At 36.9% G+C, this 19,689-nt stretch overlaps 2 protein-coding genes and 1 non-coding gene across 4 annotated transcripts; 2 read left to right on the plus strand and 1 right to left on the minus strand.

Moving 5' to 3' along the window:
- Window positions 1-32: 32 nt before the first annotated feature.
- zpd (zona pellucida glycoprotein d) lies at window positions 33-3,659 on the minus strand. Its single transcript, XM_042753334.1, has 9 exons — window positions 3,492-3,659; window positions 3,356-3,404; window positions 3,173-3,276; window positions 2,453-2,662; window positions 2,222-2,379; window positions 1,537-1,774; window positions 736-918; window positions 552-657; window positions 33-461 (listed from the first exon to the last, which is right to left on the minus strand). The coding sequence occupies exons 1-9, from the start codon at window positions 3,513-3,515 to the stop codon at window positions 349-351; spliced, it is 1,185 nt and encodes a 394-aa protein (XP_042609268.1). The 5' UTR covers window positions 3,516-3,659; the 3' UTR covers window positions 33-348.
- A 407-nt stretch (window positions 3,660-4,066) lies between these two features.
- LOC109051278 (protein VAC14 homolog) lies at window positions 4,067-12,596 on the plus strand. 2 transcript variants are annotated; one of them, XM_042753679.1, is made up of 19 exons: window positions 4,067-4,728; window positions 5,095-5,245; window positions 5,398-5,565; window positions 6,567-6,629; window positions 6,717-6,824; window positions 7,131-7,240; window positions 7,349-7,470; window positions 7,547-7,684; window positions 7,834-7,977; window positions 9,222-9,285; window positions 9,489-9,633; window positions 9,723-9,788; window positions 9,869-10,016; window positions 10,124-10,256; window positions 10,387-10,561; window positions 10,690-10,808; window positions 11,449-11,528; window positions 11,596-11,746; window positions 11,828-12,596. In XM_042753679.1, the coding sequence occupies exons 1-19, from the start codon at window positions 4,625-4,627 to the stop codon at window positions 11,982-11,984; spliced, it is 2,346 nt and encodes a 781-aa protein (XP_042609613.1). In that variant the 5' UTR covers window positions 4,067-4,624; the 3' UTR covers window positions 11,985-12,596. The 2 variants fall into 2 exon arrangements, with proteins under 2 accessions (XP_042609613.1, XP_042609615.1); XM_042753681.1 differs by having other exon boundaries at window positions 9,869-9,983.
- Window positions 8,488-8,558, plus strand: trnag-gcc. The gene has a single exon. It is a non-coding gene; the product is annotated as a tRNA-Gly (tRNA).
- Window positions 12,597-19,689: the final 7,093 nt, after the last annotated feature.

Genomic DNA, 19,689 nt, shown 5'->3' on the forward strand with positions numbered 1-19,689 from the left:
TAAAGAACAAAAACCATTATGCAAAATGTAACTTCCACTTTTAATTCTCACTGCCACCTGTTGTTCATATTCAGTACTGTAAATATAAAGTAGGATTCATATAGAAAAAAACAAAAACAAAAACAACCAATAGCAGCCCTGATTGATCAATGCATCTCTCTGTAAATCACATTCAAGTCAATTTTACTTCAAAAACAAAGTGTTCTTGACAGAACATTAATGTTCAATGGGGGTCCATTACCATGGAGTGTTCACTCAGAGCTAACATGCTAATAGTTAACTTGTTTACTTGAGGTAGTTTTTATACCCAACAAAAACCATTGTGGGTTGGGTGAAAATGAGATTTATTTAGCTATTTGTCATGTGTCGTCGATTTCCTGCTTTGGCGATACTGATAAGGATGAAAAGGAAGATGCCCAGAGTCCAAATCACTGCCAGTGGAAGGACCAATGTGAGGAGATCTAAAATTAGACAAAATCCATATGGGTCAAACATGATTAAAAGTATGGTGTCTATGTATTAAAACGTCATAGGACACTACATAAACATACTTATGGTAGGTCTGACTGGTAGCTCTCGTCTGATTGGTCCATAAGACAGCAGGCCTTGAGCCTGCTCATCCATAACCACCTCTCTTTTGGATACAGTTTTACATTCCTAAAACAAATAAGGTCAGGTTAACCGTGGAAAACTTGACTGTCCAGAACCAGCTGGTTAAAAAATAAAAATGCTTACAGGAATACAAGATTTTCCATCCTCAGGTGTGCAGAGATGCACAGCGCAGTGCAGGTAGAAACTGTGGGGCTCGTATACAAACCGAAACATATCAAACGAATAACGGACAGTCGACCCCTCACCGTTTCTTCCTTCAGGGTGCGCTGTACCATTACCAAATGAAGTCGTTTTGTCATTTGTGCATTGAGGACAATCAGAAAAACATCAAGACATTTCTGAAAGGTGAAATATTTAGTTATTGCAACCGAACCTTATGAAAAAACAATTATTTTACAAGCCACCATTTCGTTTTTACAGTGTGATTTGTTTGGAAACACCCTAACCATTAGTTTGGAAGTGACTATTGAGTAAAGGTGTATTCCCACTTTTTGTTGTTTGACAAAATTATGCAGGCAAAAACCAGTCCTTTAAACAGGAATCCATGCGATCGGGAGTTTCGCTTGAGGGTTAAGAAATTCCTCACACAAATTTTCCCCGTGTTCATGTTGGTTACACAAATTTGCTGTTGAACAACAGACAGCTGCTTGGTTAGAAAGTGTGCCGCATTGTTTTTCATCTACAAAATTTCACCAAAATTTTACTAATGTGACTTCACCTTAAGTGGTACTTTGATGCATTGCTACACTATTGCTAATGGGCAATGGACCTTCTTTGCCTGCAAAATTTCAGTTTCTGTACCTTCAGTCACCAGTTCACCCAAAACAAAATACAAAATGAATTGCCATGAGTGTGTACTGGTAACTGATCTTAAAAAGAGACATTTGGATTTAAAATTTGCAAGCATGAAATTCCTAATACTAACCCATTTACAAGCAGTGTGTGGCTAAAGCCTGACTTATCATTAGCTTTAGGAGTCTGAGTCGCCCAACACTCATTTACTTTCAGATGGAAGAAATCTTCAGGCTCCGTCACTTGGATCTGGACATAGATTTGATCTCCAAGCTTAATAGTAGGTGCGCTGGTGAAAGCCTCAGTGTATGTGTGATCTTTAAACAGACTCATCTCCACCTTGGCATCCACTTCTTTAACCTTGAACATTCTTTCCTTCAAAAAACAAATCAAATCGGTTAAACGCACATGCTTAATGTGGGTATAATCTGAAATAAACAAATAAATGAAAATGTGATTAAAATGTATTCACCCTTAGGCAAACCATAATGTAGATATGTTTGTTTCTTCATCGTTTTAGCAATTTAGAAATCCATCAATTAATGTCTTGTGAAGAAAAAAAACCACCATTGAAATGATTGCACAATGTTAATTGATGGACTGGAGTTGTGTGGATTTCTTGTGGGATCTTGTGGATTTCTTGTTATTCTGATGGCACCCATTCAACTGCAGAGGATCCATTAGTGAACAAGTGATGTAATGATTCCATTCCAATGAAGAAACAAACCCATCTACATCTTGGATGGCTTGAGGGTGAGTACATTTTCAGCAAGTTTTCATTTTTGGGTGGACTATTCCTTCAAAATCAATGTGTTACCTGGAGAAAGAGATGATGGGAAACGCCAGGCTGAGTCTACGGATGTACGGATAGATGCACTTGTACTCAATCTGTACAACTGGATCTCTCACAATGTTTCCATAGATAGGTGGGTCAGACATCAGCGTTAAGGAGTACACGATGTGCGTTATGTTCTTCTGTTTAGAGTGGATGGCATTTAGGGACATGTAATGTGAACATCCTGATGAATTTTTTTTTTTATTATTTTACCTCCAGAGGTTTGCCTCCACATGCAGTGTACTGGTCCATTGGCGTGTGCACTGTGAAATAAGTTGATCCAGAGATCTCCTCTCTATGGGCATGACAGCTGGCGTTAGTCAAATGAACAGCTTCTATTCCCACATTGTAGTACTTGAAGAACTCTTCATCCACTAGGATGGAAATGAAGTCTTTGCCACACGTCACATTCATTGTTGCGACGAAAAGAAATATTTTAGATTAATACTAAATTTGTTAAATTACAATAACATAACATGGGAAAAAACAGCAAGCTTGTTAGTCTGAGGTGGTGCTTAGCAACCAGAGCCAGATTCACAAGACATTGTTATTGGGAAAAAATGTTATTGTTGGATAAAAAAAACTTTTTTTTTTATTATTTTTTTTTATTATTATTATTATTATTATTATTATTATTTATAATTCTTGATAACCTAACCCCAAAGGTAGCCTATAGTCTGTCATTTTATTCTTATTTTTTATTAAGATATTAGGAATAAAATTACAGAATACTTCAAAACTTAGACAACCCAAGTTAGACAAAAGTATAAAATGTAGAAAACATTTAGAAAGAATTCTCATCAAGACTTTTGTGAACATGGTCCCCGCTTGACAACCAGCTAAACGCCAGTCTAGGAGATCAGTGTAAACTAGCGGAGACCAGCAATTCAACTGGTTGCACAGTTTGGCCCACAAGTTTGATTCTCCTTTACCCTGGTCACAGAGATCTCCAAAGTAGCCAACTGCACATTTACAAGTTCGCCTCTGCGACAAAACGCAGGTAGATGGGTCAGAACACTGCGATATCTCACATTCACCTGAATGAAAAATAAATAAATAATGGTTTAATAACAAGACTCGATTGAGATGAAATATTTCCATCACATGTGACCTTACCAGAAATACTCCCAACAGCACAGAGTAACGTTGCAAGATGCAGAAACACCTGTGAGAGAAATTACAGTGAGGGAAAAATTACGGACACTGAAATACTAAAAAAATAAAAAAAATAAAAATAAAAATAAATTATAACCTTTGATTTCTGATAGTGCGTCATTTGTATCGGCCAATATTTCTACTTAGATTTTTTTAGTTTATTTGTTTGTTTTAGAATTTAGCAGTTTTAAGGTAGCCTAATATCTAGTCTACATGTCAAATGGAACCCGTTAAAGTAAATAAGGATTAAATACATCAGCGAGGAAACGCTAAATAAATTTGATGAGAGACACCTGTAACAAATGCCTCTGGTCGTCTGATTGACACATTAAATGACCAATCACGTCTTTGACATGACGTTTATGGGGCGGTACCAACGAAAGAATAAAATAAAAAAATAAAAAAATAAATAGGCACACATATTAAAAATACATTATCACACATATCATGCATGTACATAGCTTGGTATACATTGTTAACGTTACGTTATACACAGGCTACATTATAATAATATGTTCAACTAAATACACATAACACTTTAACTGTTATTAAAGCTATTAAAACCAGTCCTATTCTCAAATGATAACATTTAACAGCACATTAATATTTTTCTTTGACGTTTCCAAAGAACATGTGACTCGTGTGACGTCATCAAAACAAATCCGTGGATCGGCGCTCGATTGATTGAACAGTCGCCGCAGGATGTTTGCGGGAAGTCATGTGAGCGGCTTTGGTCCAACGTTGTTATTGAAAAACATTGCGACCTTCCTCTGTCATCAACCGCGAGAAAATATTCATCAGGTTTATGTTTTATACAGAAAAAAAATAACCGCGGTTTTCGGGTCGTCGTCTCTGAATTGAGTTCATAGAGGTGCGAGGGCTTTTATTCTGCTTTGGCAGTATGTTAGCGGCTCCCATCCTCCTCTGCCCCTCGCTTTCACTTGAGTGTCGCGGACAGCAGGTCCTGTTATTTTATAAGTGATGCTTGTGATGAGAGTCCGCCGCGGAAACACATTTTAGGGCGTCTTCTTGTCTGTAAACAATACAATACAAGTGCGTGACGAGCAAAATCTCTTGGATGAAACATTAAAACATTTATTCAGTCATACACTGACTGAGCTGTCATCTAATGAGACTTTCTCTTTATTCACTAAGCAGAGACCAGGTTTAACAATTCGTAGTTGTGGTTTATGCGTAATTTAAGTTTTGTTTCGGAAATACTTTGAAAAAATGAACACAGAAAAGGATTTTTCTCCACTGACACCAAACATTGTGAGAGCTCTCAACGACAAACTGTACGAGAAGAGGAAGGTGGCAGCTCTCGAGATCGAAAAGTGAGTCATAATCTGCTGTTTTATGTTCATAAATGAGAGCTAATGTTTTCAAAGTAGAATATGTGGTATTAATTTAACTACAACTGCTGTTAGATTTGTTGGTCCCTCTTTGCTCCACTGACACACATACTACATTGTGTGAATTATAGTTTAAAATGCATAGTTTCTGTCTGTAATAAGTAATTGATCGTTGTTATTTTGCTCAAATGGAGAGCTGGTCATCTGACATGCCACATGATCTCATTATTCGTGCTTATGAACAATAGCCCATAGTCCAAACATCACTGAAGTCCAGCTAGTGTTTGAAATGAATTATTAGAATGCTATGTTTTGTGTATATTACATTTATCCGCTATCTTCTGTCAGGCTTGTACGGGAATTTGTTGCTCAGAACAACTCTGCACAGATCAGACATGTCATCCAGACCCTGGCCAATGAGTTTGCGCTCTCCCTGCACCCTCACAGCCGAAAAGGAGGCCTCATTGGGTTGGCGGCGTGCTCCATTGCCCTGGGAAAAGTATGTGAAACAAATGTGCTAAATACTTCCTCAATAAACCACTGAACACTTGATTCAGTGGTATATTGGCTGCAAGATGTGCAGTATGCTTGAAATTCCAAAGCAAATATGGAGGCTTTGCTTATGTTTATCTTATCTTTTGTACTATTCAGGATTCTGGATTGTACCTGAAAGAACTCATTGATCCGGTTCTTACCTGTTTCAATGATTCTGACAGCCGTCTGCGCTACTACGCCTGTGAGGCCCTTTACAATATAGTGAAAGTTGCCAGGGGAGCAGTGCTGCCGCACTTCAATGTGCTGTTTGATGGGCTTAGCAAGGTGAACTGATGCCCCTTCATGTCTAAATGCATGCATGAACGGTAGAAATTAATCACACATGTACTCCATGCTAGTTTGAAATATTTAGTTGAAATATTTTTTTAGTAATCAATGCCATTTAAAAATGTAAATATAGTAAAATATTTATTAATGCTAAAAAGCAGTGTTGTTGTTGTCAACTCTTGGGTTATTACAGTTGAACTTTTTTGTTATTTGAAATAAAATTAACAACTAAATTGAAAACTTTTTTTTTTTCAGATTGTTGCCAAGGCAACATTTCTTATTTTCATTTAAGTTAATTTAATGTACTAAAATTATGAAAATTAAAACTGTAAAAAAAACAAAAAAACTGTATAGACATAATAAAACAAAAAAACATAAAACATGACAAAACAGAAATGACTAAAAGTATATTAGCATCTCAGTGGTCTTAAAGTAACACTGTCTAAAACTATTAAAAATAGTTTAGTTTACAGTAATTGAAATAAATTATAAATATTAGATTAAAACTTAATTTAAGAAAAATAGAATTGTCAACTTACCAAAATAATTTTGTTACTAAAACTAAAAAAATTGATAATTAAATTAAAGCTAAATAGGAATATAAAGAAATGAAGTTTCTGAAAAAGAAACTGAAACTAATAAAAATGACAAGTTTAAAAAAAAAATTACTGATTTTTTTCAACTGAAATTATAAAAATAAAAGCTAAATATTAATAAATACTATAATATTATATAATACAAAAATGACATTGATAAGATGTTTTCTTCTGTTACAATCTTTTCCAAAATAAAAATTTAAGGACAGAATTTTTTATTTTATTTATATATATATATATTTCACATGTAAGAGGTGATGATAACAGACCTTTTAACCGTTACTGACATTTTGAACATAATTTTCATTGAAATTTTCATTACACAGTCATTCCTAACTTTTGTATTGTAATTTCCTCTTCCTGTGCCTGAGACTCACCTTACATGTGATCTGTTCTTTACAGCTCGCTGCAGATCCTGATCCAAACGTAAAGAGTGGATCTGAGCTCCTGGATCGGCTTCTTAAGGTGAGTTTGAAATGAGAAACATGGATTCCGCAAAAGTTTGGAGGTATCAAATGAAATAATGACTTCTTATGTCCTTTTTATTTTAAGGACATTGTAACAGAGAGCAACAAATTTGACCTAGTGGCTTTTGTGCCACTGTTGCGTGAGAGGATTTACTCAAACAACCAATATGCCCGCCAGTTCATTATCTCATGGGTGAGTTGAGCACTTTCACCAATCTTTGTTTTATTTTTGCTTGAAATATTTCTATTTAGCTTTATTTTTATTTCAGTTTTATTTTTAATAATCTTATTACTTCAAATTCAACTTATTTTATTCCAGTTTCCAAGGCAAATTTTCTCATTCTTGTTTGTTTTTCATGTTTAGCTTTTTTCCTAATTAAAATTTTATTTTATTTCAGTCTCCGAAAATGACAAATAGTTTTGTTTTTCATTAACAATAACAACACTGGTAATAGTTGCCATTATCATTTTGTGATCTCCTGTGATGGTTTGACTCCAGATCCACGTGTTGGAGTCGGTTCCTGATATCAACCTCCTGGATTATCTGCCAGAAATTCTAGACGGACTTTTTCAGATTCTTGGAGACAGCAGCAAAGAGATCAGGCGGATGTATGTCTCATTATCTTTTCCTTTACCTGAGATAGTTCCTCCCTCTTCCTCTTTTCTCCGTTTCGTTTTTCTCATTTTTAAAGAGCATTAACAGCTGCTGTTTAATAGGTGTGAGGTGGTTTTGGGGGAATTCCTGAAAGAAATTAAGAAGAATCCATCCAGTGTCAAATTTGCGGAAATGGCCAACATATTAGTCATCCACTGTCAAGTGTCTGATGAATCAAAGTCGAGTGAGTCAGATTTAAAACTTTGTAGAATTCTTTTTATTGGTAAGTAGTGTAATTCTTTAATTTTGTCTTTCTGCAGCTAACGATCTCATCCAGTTGACGTCGATGACATGGATGAGAGAATTCATTCAGCTTGCTGGAAGAGTGGTACTGCCATATTCCTCTGGCATACTGACAGCAGTGCTGCCTTGCCTTTCCTATGATGACCGTAAAAAGAGTATCCTTAATTGTGGTTGCATTTCTAATATAAAATGCATTTGCTGAGAGTATGTTTTGTGTTCAGTGCCATTTAGCTAAATGTTTTTGAGGTATTGATATTGTTCTGTTGGTATTAGTTGTCACTGTTCCTCAATAAACCATCTCTAGGTACTAAAGAGGCTGCCAGTGCATGTAATCATAGCCTGATGAAGCTTGTGACTCCTGAAGATGATGAAGATGATGAAGAGTCACAGACCAAATCGTCCCCTCCGGGCGATGGGACTCCATCTAAGAAAGAGGGTGATCTGAATGGCAAGTTTTTTTTTAATTATAACTTTTTAAATGTGTGGAAGTAAAATAAAGTGAAAAGGTATGAGAAAATTGATTGCATTGTCTGGGAATCGAACCCGGGACTCCCGCGGTCAGGCAAGAATTGTAAGTGAACTATGCTGCCTAGTGAACAAATGTTGTAATTGCTGAGGAAAACTCCAAGACAGTTAGAGAGATTGGAGCGTGCCACCTAGTGAACAAATGTTGTAATTGCTGAGGAAAACTCCAAGACAGTTAGAGAGATTGGAGCATGCCACCTAGTGAGCAAATGTGGAAATTACTGAGGAAAACTCCAAGACAGTTAGAGAGATTGGAGTGTGCCACCTAGTGAACAAATGTGGAAATTGCTGAAGAAAACTCCAAGACAGTTAGAGAGATTGGAGCGTGCCACCTAGTGAACAAATGTTGTAATTGCTGAAGAAAACTGTGGTAACTTTGTTTGAAAGTGCCCTCACTTTGGAAGCCAGGGGGCGACATTAAAGTTTTAGGTACGCATTGGTGGTTCAGTGGTAGAATTCTCGCCTGCCACGCGGGAGGCCCGGGTTCGATTCCCGGCCAATGCATCCTCACTTTTGTTCTGTTTCACATTTTCGAAATATCTTGCTTATTCACACTAACGTTGAAATGTTTGTGGTCAGTTTAATTTTTTTCTAAATAAATGAATTCTTGTATTCAGCAAAAATTTGTTAAATTGCTCAATAGAGACAGTAAACATATTGTTAAAAAACAAATCTATTTCCAATAAATGCTGTTCTTTTGAACATTCTATTCATTAAGTGTGCATCATAAAATGTTAAGTAGCGCAATTGTTTTCAATGTAATAAAAACAAAACAAAAACAAATGCTTCTCCAGCACTAAATTATTATATTAGATTGATTTCTTAAGGATCATGTAACACTGAGGACTGGAGTAATGGCAGCTGAAAAGTAAAAAAATCTATTAAAATTAAATACACTCATTTATATATATATATATATATATATATATATATATATATATATATATATATATATATATATATATATATATAGCATAATTGACTTAAAAAACCTTTAAAATCATAAATTTTACTGACCCTGAAGATTTGTATTGTTGATATAAATAAAATAGAGTTATTGATAGTGCCAGCAATAGTTTCCACATTGTTTTCTAAATGCAATTGTCCTGAAAATTAATTCGTAAGCCTTTGCCTGCTTTGATTTTAGATCTCTGTTTTTGGTTATAGATTCCCTAAATGAGTCTCAGGACTCAGTAGGCTTCAGCAACATCTCCTTCTTCACTCCAGCAAGGTACGTTTTGACAGTCACTGACACAACAACACTTTGTCTTTCTGTTTTCTGATGTTACACACTGTAAAATAACTCATTAATGAACATTAATTGTAAGTAGAAGAGTCAACCATTAGCTGTTAATAAATGTCTACCTAAGTGTCTCATTAAAAGATCAGAATCAGGATTTCTACAGGATCTCTGGTTTACTCTGTGCTGTGTAGTTCTGACAGGTCTGCTGTAACTCTGGATCTGGATGGCATAGTGCAAGTACTGGACAGACATTTACACGATTCATCCACCGGAATGATGACTCGCATCGCTGTGTTGAAGTGGTTGTACCATTTGTACATCAAGACCCCTCGCAAGGTTTCTATAAATGGTATTTTAAATATGCAGTTTCAATGCTAAAAAGTTCAGTGCTAAACGTGTTTTATTCCACTGTATCTCCATGCCAGATGTTCAAGCACACAGATAGTTTGTTCCCCATGTTACTGAAGACACTATCAGATGAATCTGATGAAGTAAGTCATCATATTTTCCCAATCATCTCAGTGCTGGTCTACCAGATGCAGCAGTTTTAAAGAACCAATCTCTCTCATAGGTGATTTTAAAAGACTTGGAGGTTTTAGCAGAAATTGCATCATCACCTGCTGGTCAGACGGACACGTCTGGGTTGTGCGACAACTCGGATAGCAAAACAGTGCTTCATATTCCAGGTGGGGTCAGAGATGGGCAGCCAGTGGTGGTTGGTGGGTAACAATTCCTGGTCCTCTTTATATCCGTCTACATACCAGGAAAGAAGATTATTAACAGAATGCTGTAACATGAAATCAAACAAGCTCTTTTTATTTGACAGGTTCAAAGGTGACAGATTTGTCTCCATCCACTCCCAGCATGAATTCATACTTCTACAAGTTCATGATTAATTTGCTCAAGCGCTTCAGTTTAGAAAGAAAGCTTCTAGAAATGAGAGGGGCTTTCATTATCAGGTAAAACCATCCTAGCTCCTTTAATGAAGAAAAGGAAAATTGTAGTACTCCAAGTAGAAACATCTGTAAATCTGAGTATACAAACAGATTCAACAGATTTTGTCAGTAAGTTTCATCTGCTTCTTAACAGGCAGCTGTGTCTCCTCCTGCATGCGGAGAACATATTTCATTCTATGGCGGACATCTTACTCAAGGAGGAAGATCTGAAGTTTGCCTCCACCATGGTGCAGACACTTAACACTATCCTGCTTACCTCAGCTGAACTCTTCCAGCTGCGGAACCAGCTCAAGGACTTGCACACACAGGTAACATCTGCTTTGAGGACTGGGATCTTTAAAACAGACTCATAAAATCCAGGACGATTGTTTCTACTTGGAAGTTTTGCATCTGAGCTCATTATCACTGTTTTATGTTTCTACTTTTTACCCGTCAGGAAAGCTGTGCTCTTTTCTGCTGCCTCTATCGCTCTTGGTGTCACAATCCAGTGGCCACTGTGTCGCTCTGCTTCCTGACACAGAACTACCGGCATGCCTATGACCTCATCCAGAAATTGTATCCTTGCTGTAAAGAGTTTATAATGTAGCATCCGGTTTAAGACTGACTCGATATTCTTTATGTTACTGTTGAAAAAACGTTGTGCTGCTTAATATTGTTGTGGAATCATTGATACATTGATAAGTCAAATAAATACCATTTATTTGAAATAGTCAAATAAATGTAACTGTATAAATGTCTTTACTGTCACTCAATATAATGTGTCCTCGCAATATATATATATAAATATATATATATATATATATATATATATATTTTGTTTTTTAATCTTTCAGACCCCATATTTTTGAACATTAGTGTATATAATTGGGAGATTTTTTTCTTTTTTTTAAATGCACTGTATAAAAAAAAACAATGAAATGATTCATACCTGCAGTTATGGAATGTGCAGAAATATCTGGAAATTTCTTTTAAATTGTTATATAGAAGAAAATCATTGAAATTTAATTTTTAATGTTACATTTTAAATATTTTTATTATTTAATAAGTTGTGTAATCTAATGTGTAAAATATTTACAAAAAAGTAATCACAAACTACTGTAGAATAATTGAATTTAATTGATCAAAATGTGCCCGAACTGTAGAAATATATATTTTTTAAAAAAATGCCAAAAACACCTTGATTTGAGCTGATCAGTGGAGATCTGGAGGTAACTGTGGACTTCCTCATGGAAGTGGATAAACTTGTGCAGCTAATCGAGAGCCCCATCTTCACCTGTGAGTCCCATTCATCCACCACATAAAACTGTTAAACTCTCCACACTAACACTCATTCTCTTTACAGACCTTCGTCTGCAGCTGCTGGATGTAGAGCATAACCCGTATCTCATCAAGGCTCTGTACGGCCTGCTGATGTTGCTTCCTCAGAGTCAGGCTTTCCAGCTGCTCTCGCATCGGCTCAGCTGTGTGCCAAACCCTGAACTCATGAGGACCGTGTAAGTCCTCGTGCTCTCTAAACAGTCTGACGTCTTCTAGACTGGATAGTCGGCCTATTCTCAACTGCTTTATTTTTTCAGGGAAGACCCAAAGGCACCTGTCAGAGACAAACGATTGGCCCAGCCACACATCGACTACAGTGAACTGCTCCAGCACTTCGACAGAGTCCAGAGCAAACACCTGGAAGTGAGGCATAAGAGGGCGGGACGCTTTGAGCACCCAGACAGGAAGTTGTAAAGGTCACATACAGAATGACATTACGCATCCTTTGTCTGAAAAGACTGGAACCTCAGCAGGACCTGTAGTGGGCATCTAGGTGTAACCTTATTCAGTTTTTAATGTCTTCAAACTACTGTAGGCATGAGGGACTTCAATGTGCTTTATTTTTTATGCTACATGAAGTGCTTTATATTCAGGTGCTGGAGTTGATGTAGTATGTACACAGTTGGACATAACTGGACTAGGTCATCTATTACAGGTTAAAGGCCAGTGGTTCTATCATTCCCAGCTGACTGGTTTAATAAAACCCTCCCCAAACCATTTGTACAGAACACCTTGCACATAGCCCTGGATGTTTATTAGGAATTTTTAACCAAAACACGATGGCTTCTTATGACAAGTACTGTAAATGAGTCTTTAATGGACATTTGTCTTTTTTTTGTATAGCGATTTTATCTCTCACACAAACCACATCCAACAATATTCACTGTTTCCTCAGCATTGCCTTAGGAGTCTGCTTTTCCTTTTTCCCATGTTAGCATATTCATTCTTGGCCTTATGTACTGTACATGCAAGCTGTTTCTCTGTAATGTGAAGACAAAGATACAATAAAGTGGACCATGATCATAATGTAGTTAGGGCCCTAGCACCAGTGGTGTGAGGACCCTCTTGGAATTGCTCGGTTTATTTAGTTTGTTTTCTTGAATCACATGCTGCTTATCAGCATGAGAACCCCAGAATCTCACTTTTAACAATCCAGCAGAGGGCGCTATTGTAATACTTTCACTAAGAAAACGTCTTGGCTGTGGCTGAGAGAAAAGCACGGTTTATGATTTATGCGCTGCTTAATTAAATAGAAACACGACACAAGCTCGCAACAGCGCCATGAAATTCGCGTGTGGCCAAAAATATAACGCATCGGCAGTGATTAGCACTACCATAGAGAATGAATGGGATAAATTTAGGGAAGATATGCCTTTAAAATAATCCGTTTTCAGATCCCAGACCGAGGTTCGAATCCTATACGGGGATACTAATAACATTTGAATAAACTGGAACGTTCAGAGCTGTAATGTTTGCAACGACTTAGTCGCGGTTTCATTTATGCTATATTTTAAGTTTACACTGAAAAATTATTAAAATTTATTGTATTATATTCATTTATTCATTTTTGATTACCATTTTGTAGAGTAGACTAAGTCAGTGGCTAATGTTATAAATGCTTTTTAACTATTTAGTCTATGACAGAGAACTTTTTTAGCTTTTAAAACGAGTATATGTGCCTGCACTAGTGACACTAGAACGCTGAAACTGCCTTGTTTGTCTGAAAAAGACATGAAGATCAGTCCATCTGCTTCTGAAACTTCTCTCTGTCTCTTGCCCCTTGATCACAGATTCTTTTGAACGTTCTACATTCCACACGAAACATCAAACTTCACATTAAACATAACACTTCTCTCAAGTCCACTCTGAACAACAGTTTGACCTAAAATGAAGTACCATGTCTGTTTCCACAGCATAGATGACTATATGCTCTATGATCAAACAAGTTTTATCATTAATATCTCACATAGGCCCATGCATTCTGGAGAAAAGCTGTAATTCCATGTGATTTCTGGTGCAACCTTCAGTATGGGAGGAATGAGCAATGTGATCACACTGAGAGTTTCTGACATATCCATAGCTTAAGATCAAGGATATTCTCATTCTTTTTGCTACTTTTGTAGGATTTCTTGCATTTGCCTTTGTCATTTAACTGTCAGGATGTGCTGCCAAAATATATGCAAACCCACAAGAATTATCACAAAACATTCAAATTTGGTCCTCTCATTCCCTGCACAGTTCAATCAAACTACCACAATTTATCAACACTGCACTCAAAGGTTTAACTACCTGTGTGTCCAAGTCCCAATAATTTTTGTACCAACAATTAACACTTGCAGGGCAAGCTGGCCATAACTGGCCAGCTTGCCATTTCCTCTGGCTTGCAAGAGTCATTAAATTGTCTATCTGCATGCACAGCATAAAAATGTCAGCCTTTGTAGAACTTTTACTATATTCTGTTTAAAGGATTAGTCCACCCCAAAATTAAAATGTACTCACACTCAAGCCATCCAAGATGTAGATGAGTTTTTTTCTTCATCAGAACATATCACTTGCTCACCAATGGATCCTCTGCAGTGAATGGGTGCCGTCAGAATGACAGTCTAAACAGATGAAAAAATGTACATTTTAAGCAAATATAAATTCTGGGGTGAACTACTTTTTAGGAGTACTGATTGACAAGGTGGTGGGAGGGGGCAAAATGTTCACCTCCACCTTTAAGACTTTAATATATTAATATACAAGATAAGAAACCATGCATCATGTTCACCAGTCAACTTCAAGATTAGTGGCTCAGATGTTCACAGCAATATTTGCAGTGTCTACACAGCCAGAATAGTAAACAGAAAAACAATGAAATGTTCAGTAGTGCACCAGAGAGAATGTCTCTATAGAGCCGGACAGTGTAAATGGTTTGATAAAACATTTATTAGTTTACTGAAGTCATGCACTCCTTGTGGAGATGGTTACGCATAAGATGTTATGTTTTCTGTTTGCTCTGTGAGGTTTAATTGGCTTGCTAGGAGTTTTGCTCGCACACTGATTCTCTCTTGGGACATTGTATGGGTAACATGGACTCCTTTAAAAACTTCAAAAAGGAAAGGGAAAATACCAAAAAACTTGGAGCGAAAACTTGATCAGGCTTAGCTTTCTGAAAGCTTCTCACTTGACTGATTTTCAGCCAAACTTTGGTTCATTTTGGAAGCGGTTGTGCTTTGATGAAACTATGGACATGAAGACAAATGGGTGAATGAGAAAGCACTGCTATTCACTAGTGGGCTATCAGTGAAACTGGATTAATAATAGATTGCAGGAGATGATCTTTGATATGCAGTATGCAACTGTGCTTTGTCTGTGCCTTTGCTTGGTTCAGATTGCCTCAAGGCTTGCTGTTCTAGCTGAGCAGAAAACTTCAGATATTCATCATTTCCCACTCCTCAGGGTGTCAGACGCATCTTGTCGAGTTTCAGCAACACTCTCAGACTGCATTTAATCAGATCTTCTGGTAAAAGGATTGCACTATTGAAGCTAAATGAAAAAAAAAGAGAATGAAATCTGGATCTAGCCTGCTGTGTTCACGATGTCAAGGTTTATCTGCTTACACAACTGGTAAAATGATGTAACAACATTATTTTGGGAAAAAACAATCTTTCTTATTTGACAGCCATTAAAAAGTAGCCCTGGCTGTAACCTGATTAAATATATATTTTTTAAATAAGTTTTATTAAAAATGATATAGCTAAGTAGCTCTAATAATATTAAAGGGATAGTTCACTCAAAAATAAAAGTTTTTTTTTTTTACATACTATGGTTATCAACATTCTTCAAAATATCTTTTTATGCTCAAGAGAAGAAAGAAACTCAACAAACGTTAAGTTCATGACTGAGATAGGGATAAAGTCACAAACTGATTCAATAGTTTTTATGATGTATACTTTGCGGGATAACTTGAACAGACAAACACAAAAACACACTTTACACAGCTGTAGCTGAATTTTCACAAAGTTAACTCTCAAAATCTAACCGTTTGTTTCAATTGTTTGTTGGTGAATATTCACTTCATCCAATGTTGTTTGTTCTCTGTATTCCTAAGTATTTATACTGTTTGTTTTACTGAGAAACTGCTTCAGATGATTCATTTAGCGATTTGTACAAATATTAATAATCTCAAACTGTTTTGCACTGAAAAGATAGTAGTGACTCAAAAGACTGATTAATTCACAAATGATTGGCATGGCTGGTTCAGTCGACTTTAAGGCGCATACACATAGATGGCACAATCCAATATGGTTCTAACTCAATTTGACATAATGACATCATCATTCAGATGGCTCAGCTGATTCATTTCTTTTCATATCAGCAGCCAATGAGCTCGCTGCTCAACATTCAAATACATGGCTAGTACTTGCTGTAGCAGTTGCAGCGCGCTTCAGAAACCCTCCACCTTCCCCAGCTCCACCTGTATAGATCTGCTACGGGGTGATTGCATGTATGTTATATGGGAGTTAAGGCTGATTTATACTTCTGCATCAAAACTACGCCGTAGGTTGTGCGTAGTACATGCAGCCTGTGGTGTAGCCTGACGTGCACCTCTCTAAAAATGTAAAATCGCTTCAAATCTACGCGGACCGCAAGCGCTGTGATTGGTCTGCTAGTACCCCTCCCTCCGTATGTATTTGAGTTTTGTGTGTGTGTTTTGCACTTTATATATATATTAATGTTATCAAATAAAATAAAACAAAGAACAAGTGTATTGTCATTTATTAGAAAATGTAGCATTACATCACTTTGTCGCCGCGACAAACAGTTGTTCTACCATGGTACATGTCCTTGTGGAGATTGAAAGAATGCCATCTTCTGCTGTTCCGTTGTCGTCTCTTTTTTGTAGTTTTAAATATATGATCTGTTCATTGATATTTATTTGTCGCCGTCACAGCTGATGCTTCTCTGACAAGCTGCTTCTTCTTCAGCTTTTACCGTGGTCTGCGGGTTACACCAGCAACATGCCCGTGAACACTGCAAACTAGTGTACTGCACATTGACGCGGACAACGACGCAGAAGTATAAATGAAAACCGACGCACATCCTGCAGCGTAGAGGCTACGGCGTACGTCCGACGCAGAAGTGTAAATCAGCCTTTATTTCACATGTTATATGTGCAGCAGCAATTTATCTTACATGCTCACAGCAACATGTCTGTGGATGTATTCGCAGTAGCAAGTCTCGGTACTTGCTCTGCCACAGCAGCAGCAGTGTAGCAGATCTATTCCGCCAAGACCATACACATTAAAATTGTCATGTACAATACCATGTTCAACCCAGAGCACTCATGGTCAGAGTACTCATGGTTAGATGCAGAAGCCACTGCAAACTCCCTCCTAATAGAACTTAATTTATAGCATATATAGTTTATAGCAATAATAATTTGAATGTCACACTTTGAGACAATCTGAGGGCCGTCACCCACCCCAGCACCCTACTAAATCCAGCCCTGAATAGCATTATACCAGCCTCTCTTGGTGAACTTTCCTTTGAAACTTTATGTTCCCCGCACACAGGCTCATAAGTTCTTGTTAAACCTCACCTTTGGAGGTGAGATTGTTCAGCTATAAAATAAGCGCAGGAAGTCATGACCCATTTCCTCCAAATCCTATAAAGAGGCTGACGACAGGAGACATGCTCAAAGGAAGTCCGTTGTTCTCTGTCCAGGCCTGAGATGATTAATAGGCAGCAATCTGTTGCTTTGTCTGAATGAAAATCGGTGTATATTGCTTTCCAGGATTCCCTCACTGTGAGAAAGTCCTTATATATGAGCGTGACTGTGAAGGTCCTGGGGGCTTTTGCTTTATACAGCGATGACAAATGACCCTGTAGCCAGTTCCCACTTTCCTTGCTGCCCTCAGGCAAACGGTTTGTTGCTTTCTGCTCAGACTTATGCAATATTTGTTTATTTCCAGATGAATAATACCATCTAAAAAATATTGAGTCATGCATCATTCTAATTAATGCATGTTTTAAAATTTTCATGCATAATTTGAGAGCACATTATAAATAAATCTGAACTTTTACAATACTTATGAAGTCATATATATATACTAAACATTACTCCTAAACATTACATTTTCAGAGATATACACATTTAGATACGTGGTCTTTCTTTTCTAGGAAACTGAATCAAAAATACTGATGACTAATCCTGCACTACACAATTTTTTGTCCAAATAAAATGCTCTAAAATGATAATGTTCCTCCCCCATAATGTACTGTAACTAAAGGCTATTGGCTATTTAAAAAGGAAGAATGAAAGAAAGAAATAAGGAAAGAAAGAAAAGATCACTGAGTGCTGCTATATCTCCTCTTCCTTTCAAAGCTGAGAAATCTGGGAAATTGAAATAACCACCTTTGAGTCACTTCAATACAAGTGGTATGAAGTTTCTGCCTTATAAATAAGAGTTAAAATGAATGGCGACTTGTGTTGAAGAGTTCATCCAAAAACGAAAATACTGTTATCATTTTCTCACCCTCATGTTGTTCCAAACCAGTTTGCCTTTCTTAAAGCAGTGCAAGAGTCTTGCTAACCTATCCTTTTGTATTTCACAGACAACAGAAAGGTAAATAAAAAATGACAAAATGTTCATTTTCAAGTGAGCTACCCCTTTAAATATTTATTTGTGCTATCTTTATTAAAGTTTTGACTTCCTCCCAACACGGTCCCTGCATAAAGCAGTCAAGAATCCTCTTGCAGCAGTCTCTTAAATCATGTGCTGAGTAAATGACAGAAAATGATTACATTTCTTGCCAGGCGTGGCACTGCATTTTCACCCTGCTCTGAAATACTAATCATACTGACTCAATGATGGAGAGTTTTGTCTCGGCTAGCAGTTTCATAAATCATATAGTTCCTTCAATGATCAATAAACAATTATTTATAGAGATGTGGGGAAATACATTCATGGCAAACAGCGGATGGTTCTGTTGCTTCCTATCCAATAGAAATATCTCTTGCCAGAGATGGTTTGCAGATAGATTTTCTCCTCACTATTTGCAGTATTCACCTCTTTGCGGCAGACACTCCGTTATTTCAGACAAACACACCATCATTTGTTTGGACTGCATTCTCAAGATTGGTTCCTGCCTCTCAGTGGAGACAAATGATTGTGTTCTTTCTTCTGACAAGCAGTCAATACTTCATTTTGTTACATCTCTAGGAGCTCCTCTTAGACTTACTAGCTTTTTTGGGGTAAAGCAGTATTTTGCAGTAGACATAATAGATTTAGCATGTATTTTCACCATTTAGTAAACTGAGGGTTAAGACTAAAATCACAAGATAAAATGGGCAAATAAAGATTAAAATCCCCAAATAGCTGAAGCTGTCCGCACACTGGAAAAATATAATCAGACCAAAAAAGGTCCATCAAAAATATGTTTTACTTTCCATATGCAAAAGTGAAAAAGTGGCAAAAGTGCAAAGTGTCTTAAAAACAGACCAAACAAACTCTGGGTTTTTTCTGTCTTTTTTGAGCACACAGAATTCCTGTTTGATGAAAGAAAGGAATGTTTTGTTCTGGAATGTATAGAGTAATATGTAAGATATTTATTGCTTTGAAATACAGGCCTACCATGTGTTCCACATGATTGAGGATATCCGCAGTTGGATCATATAACCACAATAGTGGATCATGTAGGGTACTCCATGCCAGCAGACTGCGATTGCCTCAGCGAGTCCCATGCTGAGGCAAATCAATGGATTTCTAGGAGTTTCATTTCCACTATTCACCCCTGCAACACATTCAATCTCCACATTGTGGTGTTCTCTACAGAGAGATGTAAATAGGAACGCTGACATGATTCCCCAGTGGTGATGCACTAGGTAATGAAATGGAGCGAATGCCCTTGAAAACAGATTATGGGGAAATAAAAAACCTTTTGTTCCAGGTGCATTCATGAGCTTTACTTCAGCATTGAAAGGATGGGACATTTGTCAGGAAAGAAGCTGAATATATTTCTAGTCTTGATTGGTTTAAGAACCTAATCATGACATCAGCTCAAACTGAAGAAGAAGGTCAAGTGAAGTTTTTATCACAGAAATGTGTTTACTTAAAACAATTCAGCAAAGAGG

The sequence above is a fragment of the Cyprinus carpio genome, chromosome B25 (genome assembly GCF_018340385.1).
Source record: "Cyprinus carpio isolate SPL01 chromosome B25, ASM1834038v1, whole genome shotgun sequence".
In the NCBI taxonomy this organism is placed as follows: domain Eukaryota; kingdom Metazoa; phylum Chordata; class Actinopteri; order Cypriniformes; family Cyprinidae; genus Cyprinus; species Cyprinus carpio.